The sequence below is a fragment of the Neofelis nebulosa genome, chromosome 8 (assembly GCF_028018385.1).
Source record: "Neofelis nebulosa isolate mNeoNeb1 chromosome 8, mNeoNeb1.pri, whole genome shotgun sequence".
Taxonomy (NCBI): Eukaryota; Metazoa; Chordata; class Mammalia; order Carnivora; family Felidae; genus Neofelis; species Neofelis nebulosa.
Window position 1 is genome coordinate 73,853,759 of NC_080789.1, and position 27,007 is coordinate 73,880,765.

General features: G+C 34.3%; 1 protein-coding gene across 4 annotated transcripts in view; it reads right to left on the bottom strand.

The window, feature by feature from the left end:
* CNTN1 (contactin 1) overlaps positions 1-27,007 on the bottom strand; it is a 368,724-nt gene that overhangs the window by 37,857 nt on the left and 303,860 nt on the right. For all 4 annotated transcript variants that reach the window (XM_058743101.1, XM_058743098.1, XM_058743100.1 and 1 more), the window contains 6 exons: positions 26,887-26,957; positions 21,492-21,726; positions 18,918-19,021; positions 10,630-10,816; positions 8,036-8,148; positions 7,064-7,220 (listed from right to left, as the gene is read on the bottom strand). In XM_058743101.1, coding sequence (XP_058599084.1) covers positions 7,064-7,220; positions 8,036-8,148; positions 10,630-10,816; positions 18,918-19,021; positions 21,492-21,726; positions 26,887-26,957 — 867 coding nt within the window. The remainder of the gene's footprint in view (positions 1-7,063; positions 7,221-8,035; positions 8,149-10,629; positions 10,817-18,917; positions 19,022-21,491; positions 21,727-26,886; positions 26,958-27,007) is intronic.

Genomic DNA, 27,007 nt, shown 5'->3' on the forward strand with positions numbered 1-27,007 from the left:
GTTTTCCCTCCATTTCATGATTGTTATGAAAGTAGGAGTGTTATGTACAGCTGGGATGTCAGAAAAGGTTTTAAGTGGATAGTCATAATTCAAAGTTAGTGAAAGGAATCTATACTTTAGAGGTAATTAAAAATTTCTTAATGCTTTTTTGATTTTTGAGACAGAGAGAAAGAGAGACAGAGAATGAGTGGGGGAGGGGCAGAGAGAGAGGGAGACAGAATCTGAAGCAGGGTCCAGGCTCTGAGCTGTAACCACAGAGCCCAATGAGGGGCTCAAACCCACGAACCATGAGATCATGACCTGAACCAAAATTGGATGCTCAACCTACTAAGTCACCCAGGCACTCCAAGGTAATTTAAAATGCAAGCTGTTTGTCAGCCTAGAAATACAAAGGCTGGATTGGTCCACTTGAACTCTCAAATTGATCCCACACAGAACTTAGCAAAGGAAGACAAACTATTTGGCTACTTCAAAATAGTTGGAGAGATAGCCTTTCCTAAATAATAATATTTGATTATGCCATAATCACAAATACAAGCTTTTAAAGTTATGATGATGAACTTATAAGAATGGCATTCAACTCTCATATGACATACTATTCCAATTTCTCATCTTAGTATATAATTTATTCATGGCAATCTATTTGTCCCAAATAATACAGGACATTTACAACATTACAGATTTGGGGGGGTCACTAAATTATATAGTAGCCTATCATTAAAGAAGGCAAGATACAGTAATTCTAAGCCCATCATGTATACTACCCTCTCCTCCTGTTATATGGACTAATGTACAAGATTAGATGCTCAAAATAATTTTGGCTTTTGAAATGCTTACACTGAAAAAGTGATGAAATCAATATAACATTTTAATTTCATAATGTATGAATTAAATCTAAACATCCCAACTACCTTCTTGTTCCTTTTACAATGTACTAATAACTTAGGTAGTAGAGAAGGGGGCATGTGAGTAACAGAGTTAATATCTAAAGATTGTATCTAGAGAACAGTTTCCTAGTCCTTCCTCTGCTGCTAGTGGAAAGATAAGGACAAAGTGAGAAAACAAAATGCATTTTTCATCAGTGTTTAAGTCAGTGGCTTTGGTTATATAGTTTAACTTAGTAACTTAGGAGTTGCCAAAAGTAGTAGGTTAAATTTTGAGTTTGCATCATCTATGGCAACATCAGAATAAACTACAGATTTATTAGGAGATACAAAATCAACAAGATGAATATACAGCAACTTTAAATCAAATGGAAAAGATGTCTTGTTCTTTTAGAACCTACCCTAGACCTGACTGACCACTGCCCTCTTTCCAGGACAGACCATTATCATCTTCTAATCATTCTATAATGATAACCTTATAATTCTACTCCTTAAATCTTTCTTCCCTACTATATACATTTTCCACAACCACCAAAGTGATTTTTCAAGTATAAACAACTGATCCTGTTATTCCTACCTCCTTGAAGCTTTCAAATGATTATGGATTGCCCTTAGGAAGAAGTCTGGCCTCTAAAATGCCCTTAAAAGTCTTCTTTGATTTGACTAAGGTATCTTTTACTAAAACTAAAAAGAAAAATAAAAGCTCAAAATATGCACATTCACACATAAATAAGGAAATACGTACTTCTCTATGGATATTTATTTAGGGCCACAGATCCTTGATAATCTATATTCTAAAATTTATAGTGAATATGTAACAAGCCAAACTAGCTTATTAAAATTTACATTCAAAGTATTTTGTAACTATTAGCACATTCTTAATTTAACTACTAATGATGTACAAAAACAAAAGATTCTTAAGAGACAATAGAGAATTTCTTAGAGATAGTACATTCGTGATGAAACATTTGTGGTGTTACATTTGCCTAGATGTGAACTGTAAACATCTAATGGGGAATAATGTATTAAGACAGCAGTACCAGTGCTCAGGTCAGAGAGAAGCAGAGATGCAAGTTACCATGTCAAATAAATTTTCTAGACTATCTCTCATATGAAGTCTTAAGCTTTGTAAGAACCAAACTGTGAATTAGCACATGGCATAATACAAACCATGTGCCTAAGGGAGAGAAGTGTATCAACATTCTGGAAATATAAATCATAATTTAAGTTATCCAAGTTATTCTTATAACTAAATTTTACTCTACGCAGAAATAGTAACTTCATTTAGCAATTATTTGTTAAAACCCTGTTTTGTGCCAGATGTGTCCCCGAAGTACTGGGGATTCAAAGGTTGAAGAAGTCAGATAAGAGCTTGTTCCCATGGAGATTTACATTCAAGTAAGGATGGAGATAGATGATAAACAGCATAAATTAATACATGAGGTAATTTTGAGTAGTTATAAATATTATTAATAAAATAAAAGAGTGATGTGATAAGATATAGAAGAAGAGTAGGGGGCTATCTTAAATTGGTGGTCATACAAGTCTCCTCTGAGGAGGTGGCATCCGAGCAGAAACAAAAATGACAAAAATGAACCTGCCATGCCAAGATTCAGAGAATTCAGGCAGCAGCAGGAACAAGTACAGATGTTTCAAAGTAAGGATAACATTGATGTATGTTCACGAAGAGAAAGAAGTTCATGGAACAAAGATGAAATCACTTAATCGAGATAAGAGAGTTTGGCCAGATTATTATAAAGCACTACAGGCCATGGTAAGGAATTTAGATTTTATCCTGTGGGAAGTCTTTTTAAAAGGAGAGTTGCATGATTTTATTTAAGTATAAAAAGATCCCTCTGGCAGCTGCATAGGGAATGGACTGTACAAGGCCAAAACTGGAAGCCAAGAAAATTGTTAGAATCACAGTAGGGCCATCAAGGGGTGATAGTGATGTGGAAGAGGAGGGATATGAGATATATATGTATATATATATAAGATATGAGATATATATATATACATATATAATATATGTATATAATATATTGTATATAATATATATGTATATAATATATATGTATATATACATATATATGTATATAATATATATGTATATATACATATATATGTATATATGTATATAATATATATGTATATATACATATATATGTATATATGTATATAATATATATGTATATATACATATATGTATATATGTATATAATATATATGTATATATGTATATATGTATATATGTATATATGTATATATGTATGTATATGTATATATATGTATATAATATATATAGTATATATTATATATAATGTGTATATATATACATATATAGTAGCACATTTTAAATATATGAACTGTGGGGGCACCTGGTGGTTCAGTTGGTTGAGTATCTGACTGTGACTCAGGTCATGATCTCATGGTTCATGAGTTCAAGCCCCACATCAGGCTCTGTGCTGATAGATCCACTGTCCCCTCTTGCTCTGCCCTGACCTCGCTCACACACTCTCTCTCTCTCTCTCTCTCTCTCTCTCTCAAAAATAAACATTAGAAAAAAATATATATATATATGAACTATGCCTGGACATAATGTAGGCATTTCATGTATATTTCTTGAATGAATAAATAAATGAATGAATACATGAATAGCATAATGCTTATATAAACATTAAAACATAGCAATGTACTCTATTCCTGGCATCATATTTTAGTCATGAGAACAGAAACAAAGGAAAGTATGAGGAGTCTTTTACATTCACAAGAAAGCCTAAAATTTTCATTTGCATTCACATGCTTCTTTCATTTCAAATAAGGTAAACAATTTGCAAATGAATCTAACTTAAAGAAGAAAATTTTAGAATGGGACGACCCACCAAACCTGACATTTCCTAATGTTAGTTGTGGAGTTTCTTCATAGAGTCATGGCTAGAATAAGAAATAAATAATAGAAATTCTGCCTTAATAAGAACATTGCCCGTTAGTTGGCAGAAAAAGGAAATTATTCACTTGAGGTTTCTAAAAATAGCTTGCTCTGTGCCTTCTGTACGCGGACTGTTCACACTAGTGTCAGAGTGTGCCCGTGGTGGGCAGCATGGGGTCTCTGCCACCTCCCAAGAACCCATTGTTAATTGTTTAGAAAACTGATGAGCAAGTGGTTAAAAATACTGTTACTAAAATTGAAATTATTTAAATTTCTTAAGTAAATGAGGAAGTTTAAAACAAGGTAGTAAATTCTCAAAACTCATCACTTCCTAATTCCTCACTGCATTTTTAATAATAGTCTTTGAATGTTTATTTATTTTTGAGAGAGACAGAACACAAATGGAGGGGAGGGAGCAGAGAGAGAGGGAGACATGATCTGAAGCGGGGTACAGGCTCTGAGTGTCAGTACAGAGCCCGACACGGGGATCAAACTCACTGACTCTGAGATCATGACCTGAGCTGAAGTCAGACGCTGAACGGACTGAGTCACCCAGGCGCCCCTGTTCTGGCATTACAAAAAAATTTTTTCAGTTTGTTTTGAGAGAGAGAGAGAGAGAAAGAGAGAGAGAGAGAGAGAGAGAGAGACAGAGAGAGAGAGAGAGAGAATCTTAAGCAGGCTTTGTGCACAGAGCCCAATGTGGGGCTCAAACCCACAAACCGTGAGATCATGACCTGAGCCAAAACTCAAGTTGGATGCTTAACCGACTGAGCTACCCACGTGCCCCTATTTTACTGCATTTTAATATCATCAATGCTCTTGAGGTTATTCCTCTGCATCTGTGTGGTGGCTACCACCACATATGCATAATGGTGTGCTGCTCAGCATTTCATCGTAGCTCCACATTTAGTGATGTCATGTGGGAAGTTTGAAATCAGACATGACGGAAATATTTACACCACAGAAATTAGCAAACTAGAAAGCCAGGGCTTCCCCTCACCCTAAGACAGTCTGTTGTTTAACATCTACCTGCACATCACTAGTTATCACTATGCTGAGGCTACTGTCACTGCTACGGCATCTCCAGCTACAAACTTCTGTAGTTTCAACCCCAGAAGCTGGGTTTTGCTTCACATCAGCGATCAAAAATGAAGGGTAAGGAAATAAAGAGAGCAGCAGTGGGGTATGGCAGGCTTCTTAACAAGGAAGGTTGGTTTTCAAATCGATTTACTGGGTTCTTTTGCACTTTACTACCCTCAAAATAAAGTGCTCATTTCCCTCTGATTTCCTTTGTGGAACAGCCCTGCTGAGTGTGAAACCACTCAAAGTGTGTGCTAGCAAAGTTCAGAAATTAGAAAATGTTTTAAAAATAAAAACATGCCATCTTCTCCTATCATTAGTAATGACTAAAAGGAAAACTAATGTTGGGGCAATGCAATGGGAAATGCACTCATATACAATGACAACAGGAAAATAAATAAATATATTTTAATTTGGCAATATAAAAGTAAAATACTTTAGCAAATTATTTCAATTTAACCTGCAGAAAGATTAATTTATAAAAATGTATTCAAAATAGAATTATTTATTATAGTGGAAATCAAAATGGGTAGATACATCTTATACATTTGAGACAATATTATGTATAATTTTAAGTGAAATTTACAACATTTTGAATGACATGGGGACTGTTTGTGTAACATGATTCATAAAAGTAGGATATACCATTATACATTCAACAGAAGCAAAAATGCAAAATTATATATAAATATAAATAAATATAAATATATAAATAATAAATATATAATTTATAAGATATTATATATTGTAAATATATTATATATATAATATATAATAATTATATAATTTATATAAAATATAAATACATAAATATATATATATATACACACACACATACATACATACTGAACACTAATTGTAGCTAATTTAGAGTGTTTGGAATATGACTATTTTTTATTTTCAAATTTTGGCAATTTACAAATTTCCTAAAGAAACACAATAATAATGTCTAAACAACAACAAAAAAATCAACATAAATTAAATGCATGAGAAAACCTATTTAAACAATTTGCAAATAAATCCAAACTTAAATGAGAAAATTCTAGAATGGCACTATTCACCAAATACATTAGTCTATTTAGCTATAAATTATCATTTTTTTCTAAATCAGTGATCCCTGTCTTTCACTTAGCATCTTGCAGTGTTTCAGAGACTCATAAAACTCTCAAATAAACATCATTTAATTCATTATAATTAATCTATAGCATGCAGGATGAGAAAAAAGTATCAAAATTTAAATAATAGTGTTCTACAAGTCCACACAAGAGATGAAGTCACTGCCTCAAGTATTTATTTTGGATTACCCAGTGCTGTGCGAAATACAGTTTGCAGAATAAGGACACATACGCTGAGACACAGAGAGAGATAGTAAAGGAAGGAGCTCCCATCTAGTTAGTGTCTTTCTATTTTATTACTATACTAATATACATAGGACAAAGAAAAAGGAGTTAGAAAAGTATTAATAGTAGTCCAGTGAATTTCTTTATTTTTTATTTTTTTTTAATGTTTATTTATTTTTGAGACAGAGACAGACAGAACATGAACCAGGGAGGGTCAGAGAGAGAGGGAGACACAGAATTTGAAACAGGCTCCAGGCTCTGAGTTGCCAGCACAGAGCCCGATGCGGGGCTCGAACTCATGAGCTATGAGATCATGACCTGAGCCAAAGTTGCAGGCTCAACCAACTGAGCCACCCAGGCACCCCGTGAATTTCTTTTTGATAAAAGTTTGGATGTTAGTATTTAATGGTCTATTATTACGTAAAATTTTAATGCATTGTGGTATTTCTTTCCATTGAACTATAGTTGACATACAATGTTACAGGTGTACTACATAGTGATGCAACAAGTCTAGATGTAATGCTAGGCTCACCGTAAGTGTGGCTACCATCTGTTACCACACAATGCTATTACCATACCTGCATTATGGTACTTGAATTATGCTTTGTCACCCAGATAGTAATCAAAAAGTATGCAGTATGTTGCAAAGTTACTTTTGTGACTTATAAGGGAAAAAATGCCAAGTTTCAGGACATCCTTGACAATTCAGATTTCCTTAGGAAAACACTGATACTGGTGTGCATACCAATCCTACCTTTACTCTTGAGAATCCATATGGCCTACAAATATACAAGTAATTAATGGAAATGTGTCTTAAATGACTGGCTTACCTGAAATTTTGACTTGAGACACTACTCCATCTCCTCCATCACTGTGTGCACGAACCTCTACAACATACTCTCCATCCCTGGGGATTGGAACTTCTATGGAGTGTTTATGAGTTGAATACAGCTTGCCATCATGCTGACCATCGGGTCTATAGAGAACCTGAAAAAGTCCAAAAATATGTATATTTAATAAAGTGATAATAATGAGCCAATGCCAAAACACTAAAACCAAAATAAAAATGCTTAGACTTTTATTAATAATAAAAAAAAATCCCAGGAAGCTGTTTAATACTTGCTAGAAAAAAATTATGTTATTTTTAATTCACAGAAATTGATTTCACCTATTATTTTAGGGTGATCCAAGAGAAAATGCCTTAAGCATCTGACTTTTTTTTTTCTGACCTAACATAGAGGCAAAAATGTGTGTGTGTGTGTGTGTGTGTGTGTGTGTGTGTGTGTGTGTGTGTGTTTTATGGAATAGGTATAAAAATGAGGGCTCTTTGAACATTTTGAAGTAGTCTTAAAACATTGCTCAGAATTAAATTTTTTAATATTATTCCCAAAGTCTGGTATCCAATAAAAAAAGTGTGATAGAATATATGGAAATAATCTTTTTTTGGTTCATTTATGGTATGCAACTCAATATACCCAAGTTTACTGTGTGCCAGGCAACGCTATCTTAATCATTGCCAAACAAAAATGGATTTATGCACTGATTACTTTAACAACTCTATTCTTTAAAGCAGTTATTGTACCTATCTTGCTCACTTGACATAGAATTTTCATAGAATTCACTGAAGATCTTTTCTCATTTCAAAATTTATCACAGTACGATGTCATCTGATTCTGCTATAAAGCTAGAATAAGAAAGCTGAAAGGGTTTTGGTGAAATAAACATCAGTCAAGTCCAAACATCAATCACTCTTTATAGGAATAAAGCCTGTGTGGGGGAAAACCCAGTAATCTTTTACATACCTTATATCCTGTCACTGTAGATTCATTTGATAGTGCTACCACATGATCCCAGGTGATTATATAGCGTGAACCAGATCTTATGGAACTGATGATCCTTGGGGGCTGGCTCGGAGCTGTGGAAAGTAATAATATGCAAGTGACAGACACCGTATCCAACCTGAGTTCTGCAAACTGCCTTGAGTCAGTGATGATAATGATGTGACAACAACAGCTAATTTTGATGAGTGCTTACTACATAACAGGCACTATACTAAGCAATTTATATCCATGGGTTCATTTAATGTACCCTTGACCCTGTGAGGTAGGTAATATAACTATCTTTTATTCTCTTCTCCTTGTTCTTTACTTGGGTTTCTTTCTCCACCAGTCTTTTGTAACTGCTGCTTTTAAAGCCATAAATTATCTCCAGTTGGCCAAATAATGTCATGTTTTACTCTTTTCAGACTTAATATCTTTGTAGCATTCTACAGAATTGACCTTCTAACCCTTTTCTGAATCTCATTCTTTTCTTAAATTCATGATCTCTTAACATCCAGGTGTCCTTCTACCTCTCCGGATGCTCCTTCTCATTAACCATCCTGTGCCAGCTCCTGTCCTCTGCCTAATTTATAGATGTTGGCATGACCTAGGACTTGATCCTGAGCACCCTTCTCTGATCTATGAATCTTTCCTAAATTTTATATCTGGGTGTATGGCTTTAAGAAGTCAAAATTTTATTTCAGGTGTATGCTTTCTCTTGGCCTCTAGACATATGTGTCCAATTGCCTGTATTAGAATGTATACAAGACTTCTCAAATGTAATCAAGATGGAACATTTGCCATGTTCTCCCAAATCTGCGTCTCTATGGGTCTTTCCCATCTTTGGCAAATGATACAACTGAATCCTCAGTTTCTGAATCAAAAGTACAGTACTCAGTCTTCCATTCCATCCATGCCAACATCCAAATCAGCACCAAGTTGTCAACTCTTTCTGTAGAAAATTTTCCACTTCTCTTTATATCCATTATCACTTAGTTCTGGCCATCATCACTTCTCTCCTTGACATCTAAAACCGTCCCCTAATTGGTTCTTTTGTTTTTACCCCTACTCCACCACCACCCATTGTCCATCCAGAAGCCAGAATGATTTTTTTCAAGCATAAGTTAACTATCCCTCTCTGCCTTAAAATTTCCCAATGGCTCTCAACAGACTTAGAAAAAACTCTAATCCCTAGCAGGACCTACAACTACAAGACTCTTCATATTTCAACACCAGCATACTTCCTCAGTCTCACTTCCAGCCTACACCCTTGCCCAACTGGCCTTTCTACACTTATGGCATACCAAACTATTCCCACCCTTAGGCTTTACCCTAATTACTTTCTCTACCTGAAATAGTCCCCTCCCTGCCAGTTGTCATAGTGGGTCCTTCTTATGATTCATATATATATATATATTAGTTATATATAACTCATTTGAGTTATATATATATAACTCAAATGGCATCTTATCAAAGAAGCTTTTCTTGACCACTCAATTGGAATTCATTTCCATCCATGTCACTTTCTATTTTATTATGTTTATTCATTTTATTGCCCTGTCATCTGATATTATCATTCATATTGATTTGTCAGTTTTTGTTTTGTTTTCATGTCCTTCCATTAGATTGTAAATCTTCTAAGAAGAGGCTCTGGGTCTGGTTTGATCCCTTCTGTATTCTCAATGGCTAGAACAGAGATAGTAGACACATAGCATACTTCTGATGAATAAATGGAAAAAAAGAACAAAGGAATGGATGCTGCTCTTACATATTAGAAAACTAAGGCTTAAAGGTGGGAGGTAATTTGTCTACTGGCACACATTCAGTAAGTGGAAAATACATCTCTGAAGCCCATGGCTGATACCAGAGTCTGGTATCCTATCACCATGTTCAGTTACCTTTCCCCAAGTGAATTTTATAAATTTCCAAACACCAGTAGTATTCATGTCTTTAAATTCTTGCAAATCTCTCTAGAATCTTGAATATAAATTCTATTCTTCTATATATTCAATGTGGGTTCAAGAAGGAGATATCAAAGTGAACCCAGAGAGCTGAGAACGATTAGAAGACTTAAGCAGGATGGGCTGTCTTGTTGTATAAACAACGAGAACATATGGTAATAAGAGATGAAACATAATGCTACAACATTTACCTCACATTTGCACTATGCAGTGATGAAGGTTTATATTAAAAAAGTATAGAAAAGAAACAATTTTAATTTTCTCATGCTATATGCTATTTATGCAGTCCTATAAAAACAATGTTAAAAATAGTAACAGAGAATACAAATTGATTATCTAGTGATACAAAATTTACAAATGGAGGTTCTGTAATATTATTTCTATAGTGGAACATTAAATGGGTGAAGTCATCCTCCACATGTTTTCATCACCTACAATAACTAACAATGATTTTTTGTTTGTTTTTGTTTTAAACCTTGGATGGCTGTAAAAGATAAAATTTAAAATGGAATGTGCTAAGGACTGCTAGGTAGTAAATTTCTCTCAAATGTAACTTGCATCATGACCGAATGGATTGGTAGTTTTTGATGAGTCTAAATGCAAATGTTGACTCACGTGCTTTCTTGGTGAAGGTCTCAATCATGTCACTGGGAGGCCCACACCCTGCGCTATTGCAGGCCCTGACTTCCACAAAGTACTGGGTGTCGGGCAGAAGGTTCTCCAGCCTGGCCGAGTACTCTTGGCTGGTGACTTGAACTCTGTGTGCAGCTGCTTCTTTGTCATGGGCAGCCCAATACCGAATCTGCAAACATTCAAATTGAGGACGATGTTGTCATGATTCAGTGGTGAAAATCCTTTTCACTTGGCTCTGACACCTATGATGTTGGCTGAGTGTCATATACTCAAATGTTACTTAATGCTACTTATACTTCTATTGGTCTTAGAATATGGCAAGGCACATAACATAGATCTATTAAAAATGTCAAAGAAATCAAGGGCTCACCTCATGGCCTGAATTAGTATCACTCTAACAACAACAACAACAACAACAACAACAACAAAAGATGAAGAAGAAGAAACCAAAAACCTCTTCATATGATTTACCTTCAAAATATAACACTGGTTTCTGTTTGGATGTATTTCCACAATAATTTTTATCATTTATTTACTGTTTTATTTCTGTTTGTATAATATCAAATGTGTCATGGGTCATTGCTAAAACAGTTTGACAGGAAATACAACTTTGTTTTATAAAAAGTTATTATATGGCCTAGAACATGCGAGTGTGGTAAGTTTCTGCTAGTTCATTTTAGAAATATGTATGAAAAATTATTCCCTTTGAAGCTATATTTTTGCCAGCTATCAAAGAAATGGGCTTAAGAGTTTAATTAGTTGAGGAAATTATTTATTATGAAAATCAATTTATTTTTAAAAATGTTATCCATGTTGTGATTAGAAATGATTACTTGTGGGGCACCTGGGTGGCTCAGTCCGTTAAGCGTCTAAATTCGGTTCAGGTCATGATCTCAGGGTTCATGAGTTCAAGCTCCCCCCCCCCCCCCCCCCCAAGCTCTGTGCTGACAGCTCAGAGCCTGGAGCCTGATTCAGATTCTGTGTCTCCCTCTCTCTCTGCCCCTCTCCCACTCACACTTTGTCTCTCTCTCTCTCTCAAAAATAAACATTAGTTTAAAAAAATGATTACTTGTACCAACTAATGTACCAATGACACTCTTCCTTGTCTCTTAAAGTTTAAGTAAAATTTGGAAATTATAATTTCCATCCTTCTAATGAGACTATTTTATTGGTTAGAAATTCCTGTATCTAAGGTATAAATAAAAAGGTGCAAATTTCCTTATAAATGTGTTGATATTTTATATATTTTAGATTCCCTGGCCATAAAATAAATGAAAATTTAATTTCACAATTAAGTAAAGTGCCTAGACAATAGTATCTAATATTTATATAATCTTGAATAATTCATTTACACAAATCAAATGAAACCATTATAAAATAGAACTAGATGGTTCCAATTCACTTGGTAACAAAGTAAGGTTTATATGTAGAATGATCACATTTCAGAACAAAGCCTAGTTACTAAGTTGCTAATTTGTTTCCTTTGCAATGTTTTTATTTTGTTTTCTAGTACTCATTTTTCTCATGTCAGCAATACTTTTTCTAATGGTTTTGATAGGATCTCCTTGGCATTTCCTGTCATCTGACCAGAAGGATGGCCTCAGAACCAAGGAACTAGAATTGTACCCAGTGTCTCCAGAGGCAGATCTCAGTTGGCAGACAAAAGACCTGCTAAGGGGAGGAGCCTCCTCGAGAAGATGTTTCCAGATTCTGAAAGGGTTCAGGCAGTGAGTACATTCATCTGGGAGGACAATGGCCTACATTTTAGTGGGCACTTGAATTAGATAATGCAGGGGCGCCTGGGTGGCGCAGTCGGTTGAGCGTCCGACTTCAGCCAGGTCACGATCTCGCGGTCCGTGAGTTCGAGCCCCGCGTCAGGCTCTGGGCTGATGGCTCGGAGCCTGGAGCCTGTTTCCGATTCTGTGTCTCCCTCTCTCTCTGCCCCTCCCCCGTTCATGCTCTGTCTCTCTCTGTCCCAAAAATAAATTAAAAACGTTGAAAAAAAATTTAAAAAAAAAGATAATGCATAAGGCCTTCTTCTAATGCTTGACTAAAGAGAAATAAAATGAAAATTTATATTCTAATGAAATGCCAAGAACCCGAGTAGGATCATCTGTATACATTATCTTCATAATAAATCTAGAATGTTTTATAGCAATCAAAACTGAAATCTATGAGGTTGATGCATTTTTATATGTATGCTTGTTGACTGAGATGTGGACCACATTTTAAAATCTTCATTCAATTTTAACAACTTTTCTATCAGCCAGTTTAAAGAAGAGAAATTTTTTAACCAGATAGATATCAAAAAGGTAATTTCTAAAAGACAGACACTATGAGGAATTAAAGTGACAAAATTTTTCTGCCTTCTCACTCAAATTTCCATGAGGCATTTTGGCAATACAAAAGAAAAGAGCTTTCCTTAATTTACTATTTGCACCTATATCTAAAATGACAAATGAATTTATTCATCTAATTTTAGCAGGGATCTGTGGTGGTCAGTCTCCATTAAAATTCACAATAGGGGTGACTGGGTGGTTCAGTCAATGAAGCGTCTGACTTCCACTCAGGTCATGATCTCATGGTTCGTGAATTCAACTCCTGCACCGGGCTCTGTGCAGACAGCTTAGAGTCTGGAGCGTGCTTCGGATTCTGTGTCTCCCTCCCTCTCTCTGCCCTCCCTGACTCGTGCTCTGTCTCCCTTTCTCAAAAATAAATAAACATTAAAAAAAACATAAGTCACAATAAATTAAAGCAATGATTTATCTATGCCTTTTTAACTAGGGAGCAGAAAGAATTATTGAGAGTGCCAAATAGTCCTTGATTTCCTTGTTTTAGAACAGGAGAGTTGTTTGAACTTTTCACAGTATAGTTAATCTTCACAAATGAAAGCATCTGAGACAAAATGATTTAATTTAATAATCTCTTTAAAGTATATGTTTACATATAACTTACAATGTTTTCAAAGTATACTAAAATAAATAGTAGATAGATATATGTAATGTATGACATCTTTTTTTCTCTGAACTAGCCACTGGCCATGCACGTCATTTCCAAACAGATAATAAATTTGGTTGCATCTTGATCATCTCACTGAGTTTCTCAATGTGGTGAAGCACCGACACTAATTTATGAGCAAATCGCTTGGAGTGAAGGGTGCAACCTGTAGTCATGGAACAGAACAAATGTGTTGCTTTTGATTAATCACTAGGGAGACCAGAAGAGAGCCTGAATGAATTAGTGGAAAGGGATTATCACTACTGGAAAATACATATGCACATACATACATATACTAGGTCCTGAATCATGGATAGTAAACCATAAATTCATCTTCATATGCTGCATTAATATATAATGCATTTCTTTTTAATGCTGTGGCATTATACAATTTTCACTCTTTCTCTACATGTTTCCATGATTCCCATAGCATCTTTTGTCTCTCATAAACCTATCATAGTGCTTATTAGGCAATTATGACTAATTAGACTGCCTCATGACTTGTCTTTTTCCACTTAAACTAGATTATAAACTCTTTGATGACAGGGTATTTACTATTTATTTTCAACACTATGGGCACAGGGCTACATTTGACGTATGATACTCTTTCATTCATTGAACAAATATTTATCAGGTACCCACTTTGTCCCACTTACTGTGCAAGGTGCTGGGAGTGCAGTGAACCCAGGCATACATGTTCTTTGCCATCATAGATCTTATTAAAAAATGAAGGAATCAAAATGTATAACTTCACATAAAATCCCTAATATCTTTGAGGGAGATATCTAAGTATATCATTTTGCCCAAAGAATACTTAATCTTTACAAAAGTATTAGGAAGCTAAAAAGAAAAAAGCCTTAGCAGAAGAATCTCACACTTTCCATAAATTGTGTGCTACATTAATAATACTTTTGTACAATGACAATATAGTTATATTCCTTCTCAGAAAAATTTAAGAAATTTGCAGGGAAAATGGCTTTTTTAAAACCTCATTTTCTCCAAAGGGGTTTAGAAAAAAGGAATGGATGTTACAATTATGGAAGTGCCTGAAGATATTTAGCACTTTTGAAAATAGGGTTTGCTCCATTTTATTATTTTCAACTTCAGTAAACTTTTTTCTTAAGTTTATTTAGGTATTTTGACTGAGAGAGAGAGAGAAAGAGACAGGGAGAGAGAGAGAGAGAGACAGAGAGAGAACATGGAAGAAGAAGAAAGAGAGAGACAGAGGGAGAGAGAGAATTCCAAACAGGCTCGTGGATGTAGGGCTTGATCTCCCGAACCAGGAGATCATGACCTGAGCTGAAATCAAGAGTTGGAGTCAGATCCTTAACTGACTGAGCCACTCAGGCAGGCGCCCCTTCAGTAACCTTTTGTATCAGATTTCTAAGTTCTGTCCTTTCAGTTATGAATTTGCTGGAAAAAAAATCATAATCATGTGACAAGTGAAGATTCTTTTGTAAAAGATTTAATACAGTATTTAGGAGAAACGGTTAATATGGTCATTTAAGTGAAAAAATAAGACTGACACAAAAAAAGCTCAATCTCTAAAAATATACAATAACTATATTATCCAAATCTTCGACTCCTTTGATTATTAGAATATTCTATGGGAAAGGAATAGCAAAAATATAAATCATTCCAATCTGTATTCTTACACCTTTTGGGAGCTATTCAAAATTCTTTTATTCCAGCCACTGGTGCAGGGACCAACCAATTCTATGGAGGCTTCACTTAGGTACTTCTCCTAAGCATGACCAGTAAGCATTTCACCCATGCTAGTGCTGCTGGCCTCGCACTCCCAGTCCCAGGATGTCTTTGATGCTGCGATGTGAAACTTGTCCCACAGTCCACGGAAGTGGGAGAGGAGGTGATGCTGATGGGGCCACCCTTAACCAGTCGGGGGCAGCAGTGGATGAATGCTCCCCCTTTTATCCCAGGTAGGGCAATTCTAAGCCACATTCTAAAGGTCCTCAAAGATCCCAAGAGATGGAGCACCAGTTGCCAACAGGGTTTGCCAAAAAGATATGCATCTTTTTATCCAAGCTTCCCCTTTTCCTCTTCACTCTGTTTTTCCTCATTTTTTGCTCTCCAGGATCATATTAAAACAAATGGATCAACAACAGCAACAACAAAAACACTACCTTCTCCCACACCTGTGTGTCAGACTTTGCTTTGGGGAGATCAAGATCCAAAATAAGAAAATGAAGTACTTCCTAAATATCAGTACTTCCTAAATATGCTCACTATAATCAATTAACCTTTAAAAAACTGAGATTACTCAGGATTGATAATCTTTTAAGATAATTGTGAAACTGATTATTTGCATTAATCTCTAATTCACTTGTTAAGAGATTTTGCATTCATTATTCCTGATAGCATATTATGCTTGTTTACATTAAGTTAAGTGGGTGTTGTACCTGCTGGGTGAACAAACTAAGTCTTTTGTGGATTCTGGGCAGGAGTTCAAAGCTCTAATACACCTTTCCTACACTGCAGAAAAACTTGTACCATTAAGGTTAGGAGTGGGGAGCTCTTTAACTAGGCAAGAGGAAAAAATAAGTAGAACTTAAACACTCTACTGAGATACATTTTAAAACCACAAGGGAAGAGATTATTTTTAAACTCAACTGCTCACAGTTCTCACCTGAAATATCAGGAAATTAACCTTGAGAAGGGGTCAGTCACACAGGACTCGGGCTTCTCCAGTTTTTATTTTATTTTCTTAATGTGTTACTTTTTTTTCTCTGTTTCTTTATAACTTTGTCCCTGAGTACATTTTTATAGGAAGTGCACTGGGGTATTAGTTTTCTCAATCATCTATCTTGTTAAACCATTGGCTTCTCCCATAATATTTTAGAATAGAAACAATAACCACATTATAGTCAGTCAAACTCCCCCCCACCCCCCATACAGGGGCATTTTCTTACAGGAGAATAAATGTTACAGACATTCTCTTTTAAGCTTTCATGCTTGTCTCTTTGATATTCAAGGTTCTGTGTCAACAACTCAAAAAGGTTTTAAGAAAGAACAACTGGAAACAATAATTTTGCAATTTATGTCCAATATTTTAAATTTATTTGGAGACGTAAGACCTAGGTTCAAATCTGGTTATGCTAATTATTACGCAAATATTTCTAAACTCCAATGCTGTTGAGCATCATAAAGGCTCAACAAATGTTATCATTCTTATCAATATTATCATTATCATTTTCATCACTGTCATTATCATCACTATCACTGTCTTCAAATGTCCAATAACATAGAACAGGGAAAGGCATTAAATGTTTTTATTTCATTCCACACAACAGTTCTATGAGGCATGATTACTCTCTCACCTTTCCAGGTAAGAGAACCAAGGTTCCAGAAATTTCAGATAAATTTTGTATCAAATTCCTCAGTGACAGAGTTGAGATATCAATGCACATCTGCTCAGCAAAAGAGCTCACTGTTTTCTACTTAATATGGAGTTACAGAAAGTCAGATATCTGTGAAACTAAATTCCTCAATGGTATACATTTTCCTTGAAATTATCATTTGAGAAAATATTATCTGATAACTATTATTTTTAATGGACTATTTCATTGAAAATCCTTAACTGATGTTTACTTCCAATCAAAAAAGCTTATATTCTGGTTATTGCCTAAATTCATTGGTGCCAATGCTTGGTCAATGTTTTAAACAAAGTAAAATATAAATTTAGCATTTTGATTCAATGAGTGAGTTATATTTTAAATAATCTTTTTTCTCTTTTTTTATTATTTAAAAATGAATAATATGAAAGAAGAAAAAAATCCTATGGTCCAAGATGACTTTCAAGCTCCAAATACTGATGTCTTCTCCCAAGAAACCTTGGACTTGTTTATTATAGGGGTTTGTAATGCCTAGTGAATTTCTTTATTTTTCCCATTCCTTTCCTACTAGCTTTAAATGTAAAGGTCAATTTAATAAGTTATGAATACTGTCTTTCCAGTTCATTCCTACCATTCCACTCTTTTCATAATAGCTTCAGCTGAACCCTTGCAAAGATTATCTGAAGACACTTTGAGATGTACTCAAATCATAACCTATGTTACCGAAGAAAAAAAGCTTCCTGATATTTACATGTTTAAAACTTAAAATCTTGGGTTGGTTTTGTGCACATCTCAGAAACATGGCTTTGAGAAGTCCAGATTGTAACATATGATTTGATAATACTGTAGCTCTATTCAGCCTGAATACCTGTTTAGTGCCTACCCTGTGCCCAGCACTTGTTCTTGGCGCTGAGAGAAAAACAGACAAAATCTTGCCCTCAAAGAGCTAATATTCCAACAGATGAAGAAGGGAGGTGCACAAGAATTGAGAGGGCAAGCTGGCTGTGTGTGCAGTTCAGTGCCCATGGCTTCCGAAGGGCATTCACTTCTAAAACAGAAAGGAGTCTGTGGTTTGGCATAAAGCCTTGAACTTTGAATCATCAAAGCTGAATTTTAGATACTGCTTTGACACTTAATTTGTGCTGAGGCAAGTTGTTGAATCTCTGGCATCCATTTGCTCATCTGCAAAGATCAGATGTTGGCAATTCCTCCTAATTTTCACTCTATGTGTTTAATTAAACATATGAGATGATATCACATTTCCTGCACAATCAAGTCTTAATTTTGCTAGTATTGTATTAAAGGCCCCGACTATCATTCAAGCTTCAATTTTCCAGGTCTTCTTCCCTTCAACTAAGACAAACTCTCCCCTTTGTATCTGGTGAATTCCTACTGGTATTTTAAGACTCAACTCAAGGAAAATTTCCTTTGGGACATTTCGAATGTTGCCAATTTTCTACCTTCATAGATAACATTATGAGACACATATTTGGAATATTTATAGTTATTTCCTTTATAGGGGCCATTAGAAGTGGAACTACTGAGACAAATAGAATAAACATTTTAAGGATACTTTTATAAATTATCAAAATGGTTTCCAAAAAATTTTTAAATTTGGCAACAGTTTATGAGAATGTCTCAAGAGATCTCATTTAACTATGGGTGTTATTACCTTAGTTTTTATTTCAGTCAACTGTTTGTCAACACACAGGACTCTGTCTCTCCTAGATAAGCTAGTTAGGAATCTCCGCCTTACTCTTAACAACTAGCTTATAAATGCCCAACATATTAGACACAGAGATTATAGTGTTAGTTGCCACATAAATCAATGGCCACAGAACACTCAAAGGGACAACATATTTGAAAACTTACGATAATAAACTTTTGAATAAATGTATATAGTTTAATAAAAATTGAACTCACCTGATAGCTTTCCACAATTTTTTCTACAACATGATCCCAATGAACAGATATCTCAGAAGATGACAAGACTTTTACACCTACTTCTGTTGGAGCTTCACTGGGAGCTGAAATTTGATGAGAACATTACATTCTTATATAAGGTGCTTATATTCATATAGCACCATTTGCTGTATGAATGGATTAAAATTACATTTTAATATTTTTTCAAGTTTTCGTATTTCTAAAATAAAACAAGACCAGTAATTTTATTATCTTTTTCTCTGGTTTTACTAATATTATTTTATTTCATGGTCAGCAATGATATATGATGACACACACAGTCATCTACACGAATGTTAATATATTCATACACATGTACATACACATGCACACACACACTTTTACAAAATATAAACTCTTTCATGGATTTCTCCAATATCTGTGAGCAAGAACTGTACTAATTCTTTTTTGTATTTCTCTGTACTAATCTGCTTTAAGAAAGCCTGTGGATGCACATTCAATTCATTATATTTATATAACTCTATATTATCAAAAATAGGAAATTTGGTATTTATTATTAAAATTGTTCATTACATTTAATTCTCATTTTTCTCACACTTTGTATTTACATAAGTTACAGATACACAGAAATACTTCTCTCCTTTTCTTTTATGTTTAAGCTAAGTTTTTTTTTTTTTTTTTAGATCCTTTGAAACAAGTTGTGACATCCACTGCTTCTTGTGCTCAGGAAAGCTTTTATAAGTCTAATCTTCCAACTGGGCATCAAGTCAAGTATGTATCAAAAAGGTCTCTGTTCAGTGAAAAATAAAAAGTAATTTACATCCCTTATGAAAACTACACAAAGAAACTAAGGAAATCTTTAAGCAAGAATGGTCAATTTTTATTGTCTTTTATTAACAAACCATAATCCTCTTTTGTGTAAAAAATGTCCTGCACATGAACATTGTTGCCTTTCTAAATCAAGGTTAATGTGTAGCACTATGATTGATTTCCTAGCAGGAGAAGAAGAGAGGAACGCTTATACAAGCTTCGGCACATGCAGGTTTTATGAGACTTATGAAACATTTAGGAAAGAAATATAATTAAATGCAGATGGTCATGACTACAGAGATGACAGGCATGGCCCTTTGCCTGATTACTTTAGCATCAAACAAAGCACTAAAAAGTTGATATTGGGTGAGAAGATAACTTGTAAAGTGCTTTTTACTTTCATTTCTTCTGTGGGGGATACTCAGATTGTTCAAACTGGTAACACTGACTCAAGTTACCATCATTCTATTGAATCACAATAAGTATAGAGAATGTAAGAATTATTACTCAGGTCTGAAAGCCCTGACTTGATTATAAACTTAAATAATTTCCATTTTTATTCTCTCCATGTATTTAACTTAAAAAAAGCGCGCGTGTGTGTGTGTGTGTGTGTGTGTACCTACATATATATATAACCATATATATAAGATTGCCTTTCATGTTTATGTTATAAGTAAAGATCATGGAGTGATGGGAATACACATTAAATTTTTAACAAGTAGGGAAGCTAATAACTGTATGCCTGAAGAGCGTTATGTGAGTTCTGATAGCTAAATGTGTATTTTGAAGTAGAAGGTAACGCAAATTGGGCAAATGAATAGAGTGTTTTTCCTCTAAGAGATCAGAGGAGTATTTCCTGTTTTATTTCCTTTTGTGCTTCTCACACGTATGTGAAGAGAACTTGGCCAAGGACAAATGTGTCAGGTCAGAAGGCAATGGAATCTCCATTTGCTTTTCTAGCCATTGTTTACATAGTGCTCATGAGTACAGAGATATAATAAGGAGGTCTTATGTTTCTTTAATAGGAAAACAATAAAAAGCATAGTAGCTTAAATAGGAAATCACAGAAATCAATGTTATTATGTTTAATCCAAAACGATGTATTATTTATCAAAGACATATAAAGTCTTTTAAAAGCATTCTCAGTTCAGATAAAGTTTCTAGAAAAACAAAGAGAGCCAATATCTATATATTTTTCCCCTTAACTAGTTCTCCAGACAAATTTTTCCTTTCCCAATAAAAAAATTCAACTTTCTGACTCCTTCTTTATAGAATTATGCCTAGATTCCCTTTGATAAAATTTCAGCACTCTATTGAAATGGCAAAGAAGTTACACAAAGGATATAATTATACAATTTGGGGGTTAAAAGGGGAAACTTTACCCCCAGAAAAGTACATGTTAAGGAATTTGTAAGTAGTAAGCATTGTGAATGCACAGACATACTAAGGTACCAACCAAGTATGGAGAATTTCTCACTTCACAATTAGAATCAAGAGGCCAAAAACAGGGGTCCAAAGCCAATTATTTTAGTCGAGATTTCCTAATTATCGTGGACATGATCTAAGGGATGAAAAAGATTTGGGAGGTACTCTTGTCTTTAAATGGTTGGAATGACATTTTAGTTTGGATCAAAGTAATACTCTTTTACTAAATGCCTAGTACTATGAAAAGATCTTAGCAAGGCCTGAAAGACAGCAAACAAAATACCTACCAGAGGGTTAGGTTTATCTTCCCTCATCACGTTAGTAAGATCTTTTACCTACCGTCTTGTGCTGAATTAATGACTGCTGTGAGGCTGTAAGGTCCATCTCCTTTGTTGTTGAAGGCCTTAACTTTGACTTGAAATGCAGTGGAAGGGCGCATGGTCTCATCTTTATGGACATAGCGGCCAGTATCTGGATTAGTTACTGTAACTTTTTTCCATTCTTCCCCATCAAAAGGCTTAAATGCCACTATGTAACCAAAATTGTTGCCGTAGTGGTATTCTCTTGACAAAGGCTAAATAGAAATTGATATATTAAATAGGTTTAAGCAATATAATTAATAGGGAGGAAATCCAACGCAAATAATAATAATACACATGGAAGCATGTTCTTTGTAAAAAATTACTTAAAAAAACATGTTCATAAGTTAGTGCTGCCTGAAAATGCCATGGCAAAAACATGTCCAAACAAGTAATGACTTTACTTACTAAGTATTCTCTTCCTGGAATATCTCAGGGGGGCTCTCACTCTGGACCTTTTTACATTCAATTCTTTCTGCCTAGAATGCTCTCCCATACATCAGAAGCCTCCCTCCTTCACTTTCTTGAGGTAAAAATCACCTACTTGTGGTCTTTCTTGGCCACAAGATCTGCCATTTCAAGACTATTTCCATAACACCCCATACACCTCACCTCCCTGCTTTATTTTCTTTTCTGTAACACTACCATGATCCACACTATATAATTTACTTATCTATCTACTTCATTATCTTTCTCAACTACTAGAATATAAGTTTCATGAGGGCAGAGTTTCTGTGAGTTTCATTTACTTTCGTGCCTAGAACCTAAAACAAAGAGAGTTGTATATGACTCTAGAATATCTGTCCTGTAATCAAACAGTAGACACTGGTCAGAGGAGGAAAGAGAGAAAAGGAAGGAAGAGATGATATTGCCTTCATTTGTAGGAGGCTGGCTGTGGGCCTCTGTCTGACACAGTATTGAAGAATGTGCTCTGTTTGGCATATTTCCTGAGTTTCTTATCATTACACACGTCATCTGCCCAATAAGGAAGTTCATGTCAGCCTTAACGAGTCATTATTTATAAATAATGACAAAGCTAGTTCTAGTAAATACTCATCACTTAGTCGTTTTCAGTCAAAAAGAGAAATATGCAAATTGTGTCTTCAATTTTTCACCAGAAAAATCAAAGTTATCTTGAGGAAAAACCATGAAGTAAGTATACCACAGTTTCTTGAATATACTTATGTTAAACAGGATGGTATAGAAATGTACATCCTGAAGCATAATCCCCAGGATGCATATATTGTGATTTTTTAAATTATTAGATAATATAACCTAGTGTTTCACAGTAGTTTGAACATTTTTCTTATTGATAGTTATCTACCTAGTTTTTGCAATATAGAGTATACCAGAGTCAGCTAGAGAATTTTCAAATCCCAATGAAACCGGAGGAAAAAAAATCCAGAAAAAAAAAAAAAACTCCTTGGGGGAAAAAATTAGTAAGTCTCAGGCCATAGAGACTTGATTTAAAAATTTTAGAATAGGATTTCTAATTATGAATTTTTGACAAGCCTGCATCTTATCCTGAAACAGATACCATCCATTTTTTTTTAAAACCAATTCATATATATATGCATAGGGGCACTTGTACCCCAATGTTTATAGCAGCACTCTCAACAATAGCCAAATTATGGAAAGAGCCTAAATGTCCATCAACTGATGAATGGGTAAAGAAATTGTGGCTTATATACACAATGGAATACTACGTGGCAATGAGAAAGAATGAAATATGGCCCTTTGTAGCAACGTGGATGGAACTGGAGAGTGTTATGCTAAGTGAAATAAGCCATACAGAGAAAGACAGATACCATATGGTTTCACTCTTATGTGGATCCTGAGAAACTTAACCGAAACCCATGGGGGAGGGGAAGGAAATAAAAAAAGAGGTTAGAGTGAAAGAGAGCCAAAGCATAAGAGACTCTTAAAAACTGAGAACAAACTGAGCGTTGATGGGGGTGGGAGGGGGGGTGCGTGGGTGATGGGTACTGAGGAGGGCACCTTTTGGGATGAGTACTGGGTGTTGTATGGAAACCAATTTGACAATAAACTTCATATATTGGGAAAAAAATAAAAAAAATTCATATATAAAAGAATAGAATATTCTAATTTCCCTAATATCCACACTTATGTATGTTACATTGACTAAAACCTACAAATTAAATAACTTGATATTCAGCATTCAGTATTTCTAAATCTTACTTAAGAATGTAACCTAAATGCCAAGAATAAAATATGACACAGCACTGAATGAAGTCAATTTTTGCTAAATATCCACTTACTTAAATTGATTTGATTTCTGCAAAAATTAAAACCTGATTTTTTTTTTTTTTGCACTCCTAAAAATCCCTTGGAGCTAGGTTGTGCTTTTTGACTATCTGCAATGATTGAATACTAAAGATATTTAATGGGTACACATGGACCTATATAAACATATTACCTAGATAAACAGATGTCTAATGCAGACAAGTTTATACTATTGAAGCCCTCTCCTCCACCAATATCTGTCTCACTTCAAAAATCCAGATGAGAGGCATTGTTTCTCAGACATTATGGTTTCTGAGATAGACTTTCCTTAGGGTCATAAAAGCTTCACAAAACGTTTTGGATGCCTCAATAACAAGTCCCTTGGGTGACTCCTGAGACAACATATTGTAATACATTACACTAGTGGTCAAAATAAGTCTCAAGTAAGAAAGCAAACTTCATTTTGAAAACAGGTGCTGATAACAAAAGTTTTTAAATCTTTGGGGTTTTGAATGCCCAGAGAAGTGTTATAAATTAAAATTGGGTTACCACACCACAGCGAGCTCAAAATCTATCTAGAATCAGATAGCAGGATGTTTGTTTAATCTTTTAGGCCAGTGGATCAATTTTTGCACAGGAACTATACACTCAGCCATAGGTAAAATCTGACTTGCATTTGAGGAAAAAAAATAATTTTAGTAATTTATTCTTGCTTGTGCTTTGAGCATTGATTTTTTTCTTCTTCCTTTTTTTTAAGTAAAGTAACATTTTGGATAGGGGATTGTGACATGAACAATTTTCATGAAAAGAAGTCATTGTGAGTTTGTCAGATACTTCAGAAATAGATGTTCAAGTTGGATAAAGCTTGAAGATAAAATTTGTTTTTCAAAAATGCAATTACAAATGTCATGGAAACATGTTGAATTGAAAGTTAATATTGCCATATTCTATGCAAACAACATAATAAAATCTCAAGAAGTCTTGAAGAAAGAAAATTGCATGCAAAATAATATTAAGTTTAAAAATGCTTAAAAAACAGCTTTCTGTTTTTATTTTACAAATTTTATGACATCATATGTAGAAGATTAGAAAGACCACCCCAAAATGTCAATGTGAGTTATTTCTGACGTGTGATCTTGAGTAATTTTTGTTTACATAATACTTCAGCATTGGAGCTGTCATTAATTTAAAAAAATGTTGCTTTCTAGCTTAAAAAATTATTGTTACAAAACAAACAAAAGGAGAATACCCCTGCAGTAGAAATATTACCATAATAGTAGATATGGTCTTTGGACTAGCTGATACTACATTACTGATGTGTAAATAGAAAAGGACAAATATATCAGTTTAGTGGAGTGAACAAGAGCAGTACCAAAGAACATCCAGATTCCTTTTGGGTAAACGTTCCCCAGTTGAATATCCAATTATTCCAGTACCTTTCATTAACAAGTTTTTCTTTTTATTGAAAAAGAAAATAAAGTTATTTTCTTTGTATCACTTTGGTGCCTTTGTTGCAAGTTAATTGATCATATGAGTGTGAGTCTATTTCTGGGCTCTCTACTCCATTGATATGTATCAGTCCTTATGGGAATATCACATTGTCTTAATTAATGCAGCTTTAGTAAATTTTGAATTCAGGTAGTGAAATCCTGCACCTTTGTTTTTCTGTTTTTATTTTTCAAATTTACTTGATTCTTCTAATCCATGAACATGCTATTTATGTTCATTTACTTCGATTTTCCTTAGTTTCTCTCAGGAATATTTTGTAGTTCTTGGTAGAGAAGTCTTGTATGTTTCTGTTTAATTTATGTCTATGTATTTTATGTTTTTCTAGTTGTCATTATAAATGTATTTTTAAAGTTTTGTTAGCAGCAAATCAATAAAATATAAAAGAACATTTGACTTTAGAACATTGATTAGGTATCCTGCAATTCTATTAAATATGCCTATTAATTTTAATAGTTGTTTATAGGTTTCCTAGAATTTTCTGCACATATACACTTCGTGCTCTTTTTTCTTTTCTTCTTCTTCTTCTTCTTCTTCTTCTTCTTCTTCTTCTTCTTCTTCCTCTTCTTTTTTTCTGCCCTATTTCACTGGTTGGGGACTATTATAACATCAAGAGGGGATATATTTGCTCTGTGTCCAAACTTAGAAGGAAAACACTTAGTCTCTCACCACTGAGGCCATTATATTAGCTACAAGATTTCTATAAATACTCTTTACCAGGTGTAGGAAATTCCCATCTATTTCTAGTTTACCTTGATTTTTTTAAAAATAAATGACTTTTTTAAGTTGCCAAGTGCTTTTTATGCATCTATTGAGAAGATCCTATGGTTTCATTCCTTTATTCTGCCAATATGATGAGATTTGTGAAACCAACTTTGCATTGCTGGGATAAACTCTACTTTGTCATAGTGTATCATTCTTTTAGTATTTTCCTGGGTTTAATTTGCCAACATTTTGTTAAGTTTTGCATCTATGGTTATAAAAGGTATTTCTTTGTTATGTTCTTTTAAAAATAAAATTCACATTTTATTTAAATTAAAATACATTGTGAACAATTTATTTGTTTCACCAAAAATAACAGCAATAACTTTTATATTGTTACTCTATAAACCACAAATTCCTATTTTTCTCCAGGTAATTCTTATAAATCAAGAAAGGTGGTAGATACGGTCATGCAAAGGAAACAAATAGATAGCCAGTATCCTTGGCCTCTGATTCTATCTTGACCATGAATAAAAGTGTTCAATGTTCACTCACTAGATTTATACCTTATGAGTTAACTCATAAGGCATAAAGCAACAAATGAATGTTGATAACAACCATATGCAGAACAACAGTGGATTGCTTTCCACTCAAAATTCAATTTTCTCTTTACATTCACTTAATGGAGACAAAATCTACATTGAAATCTCTGGTGAACTCAGTTTCTTCTACTTGTTGATAATTTCTCTAATTGCCAATTCAAATTTTTTTTATTATATTTAAACAAAAACAAAACAGAACAAAACAAAAACAGTTTACTCTGGGCATTGTCTTTTATTCCATATTATTTCAGGAAACAAAATGGTTTTGAGATTCAGTGTAGGTAAAGCAGCCTATAATAAATGCAACTTATTCATACTTACCACCCATGTTATGGTCAGCTCTCTGTTGCTTCCACCTCCACCTCCTACATCTGAAGGCGCCACATTAGGAGCTGAAACAAACAATAAAAAATGAGGTTATGCAATTTTTTCTGGCACTCCA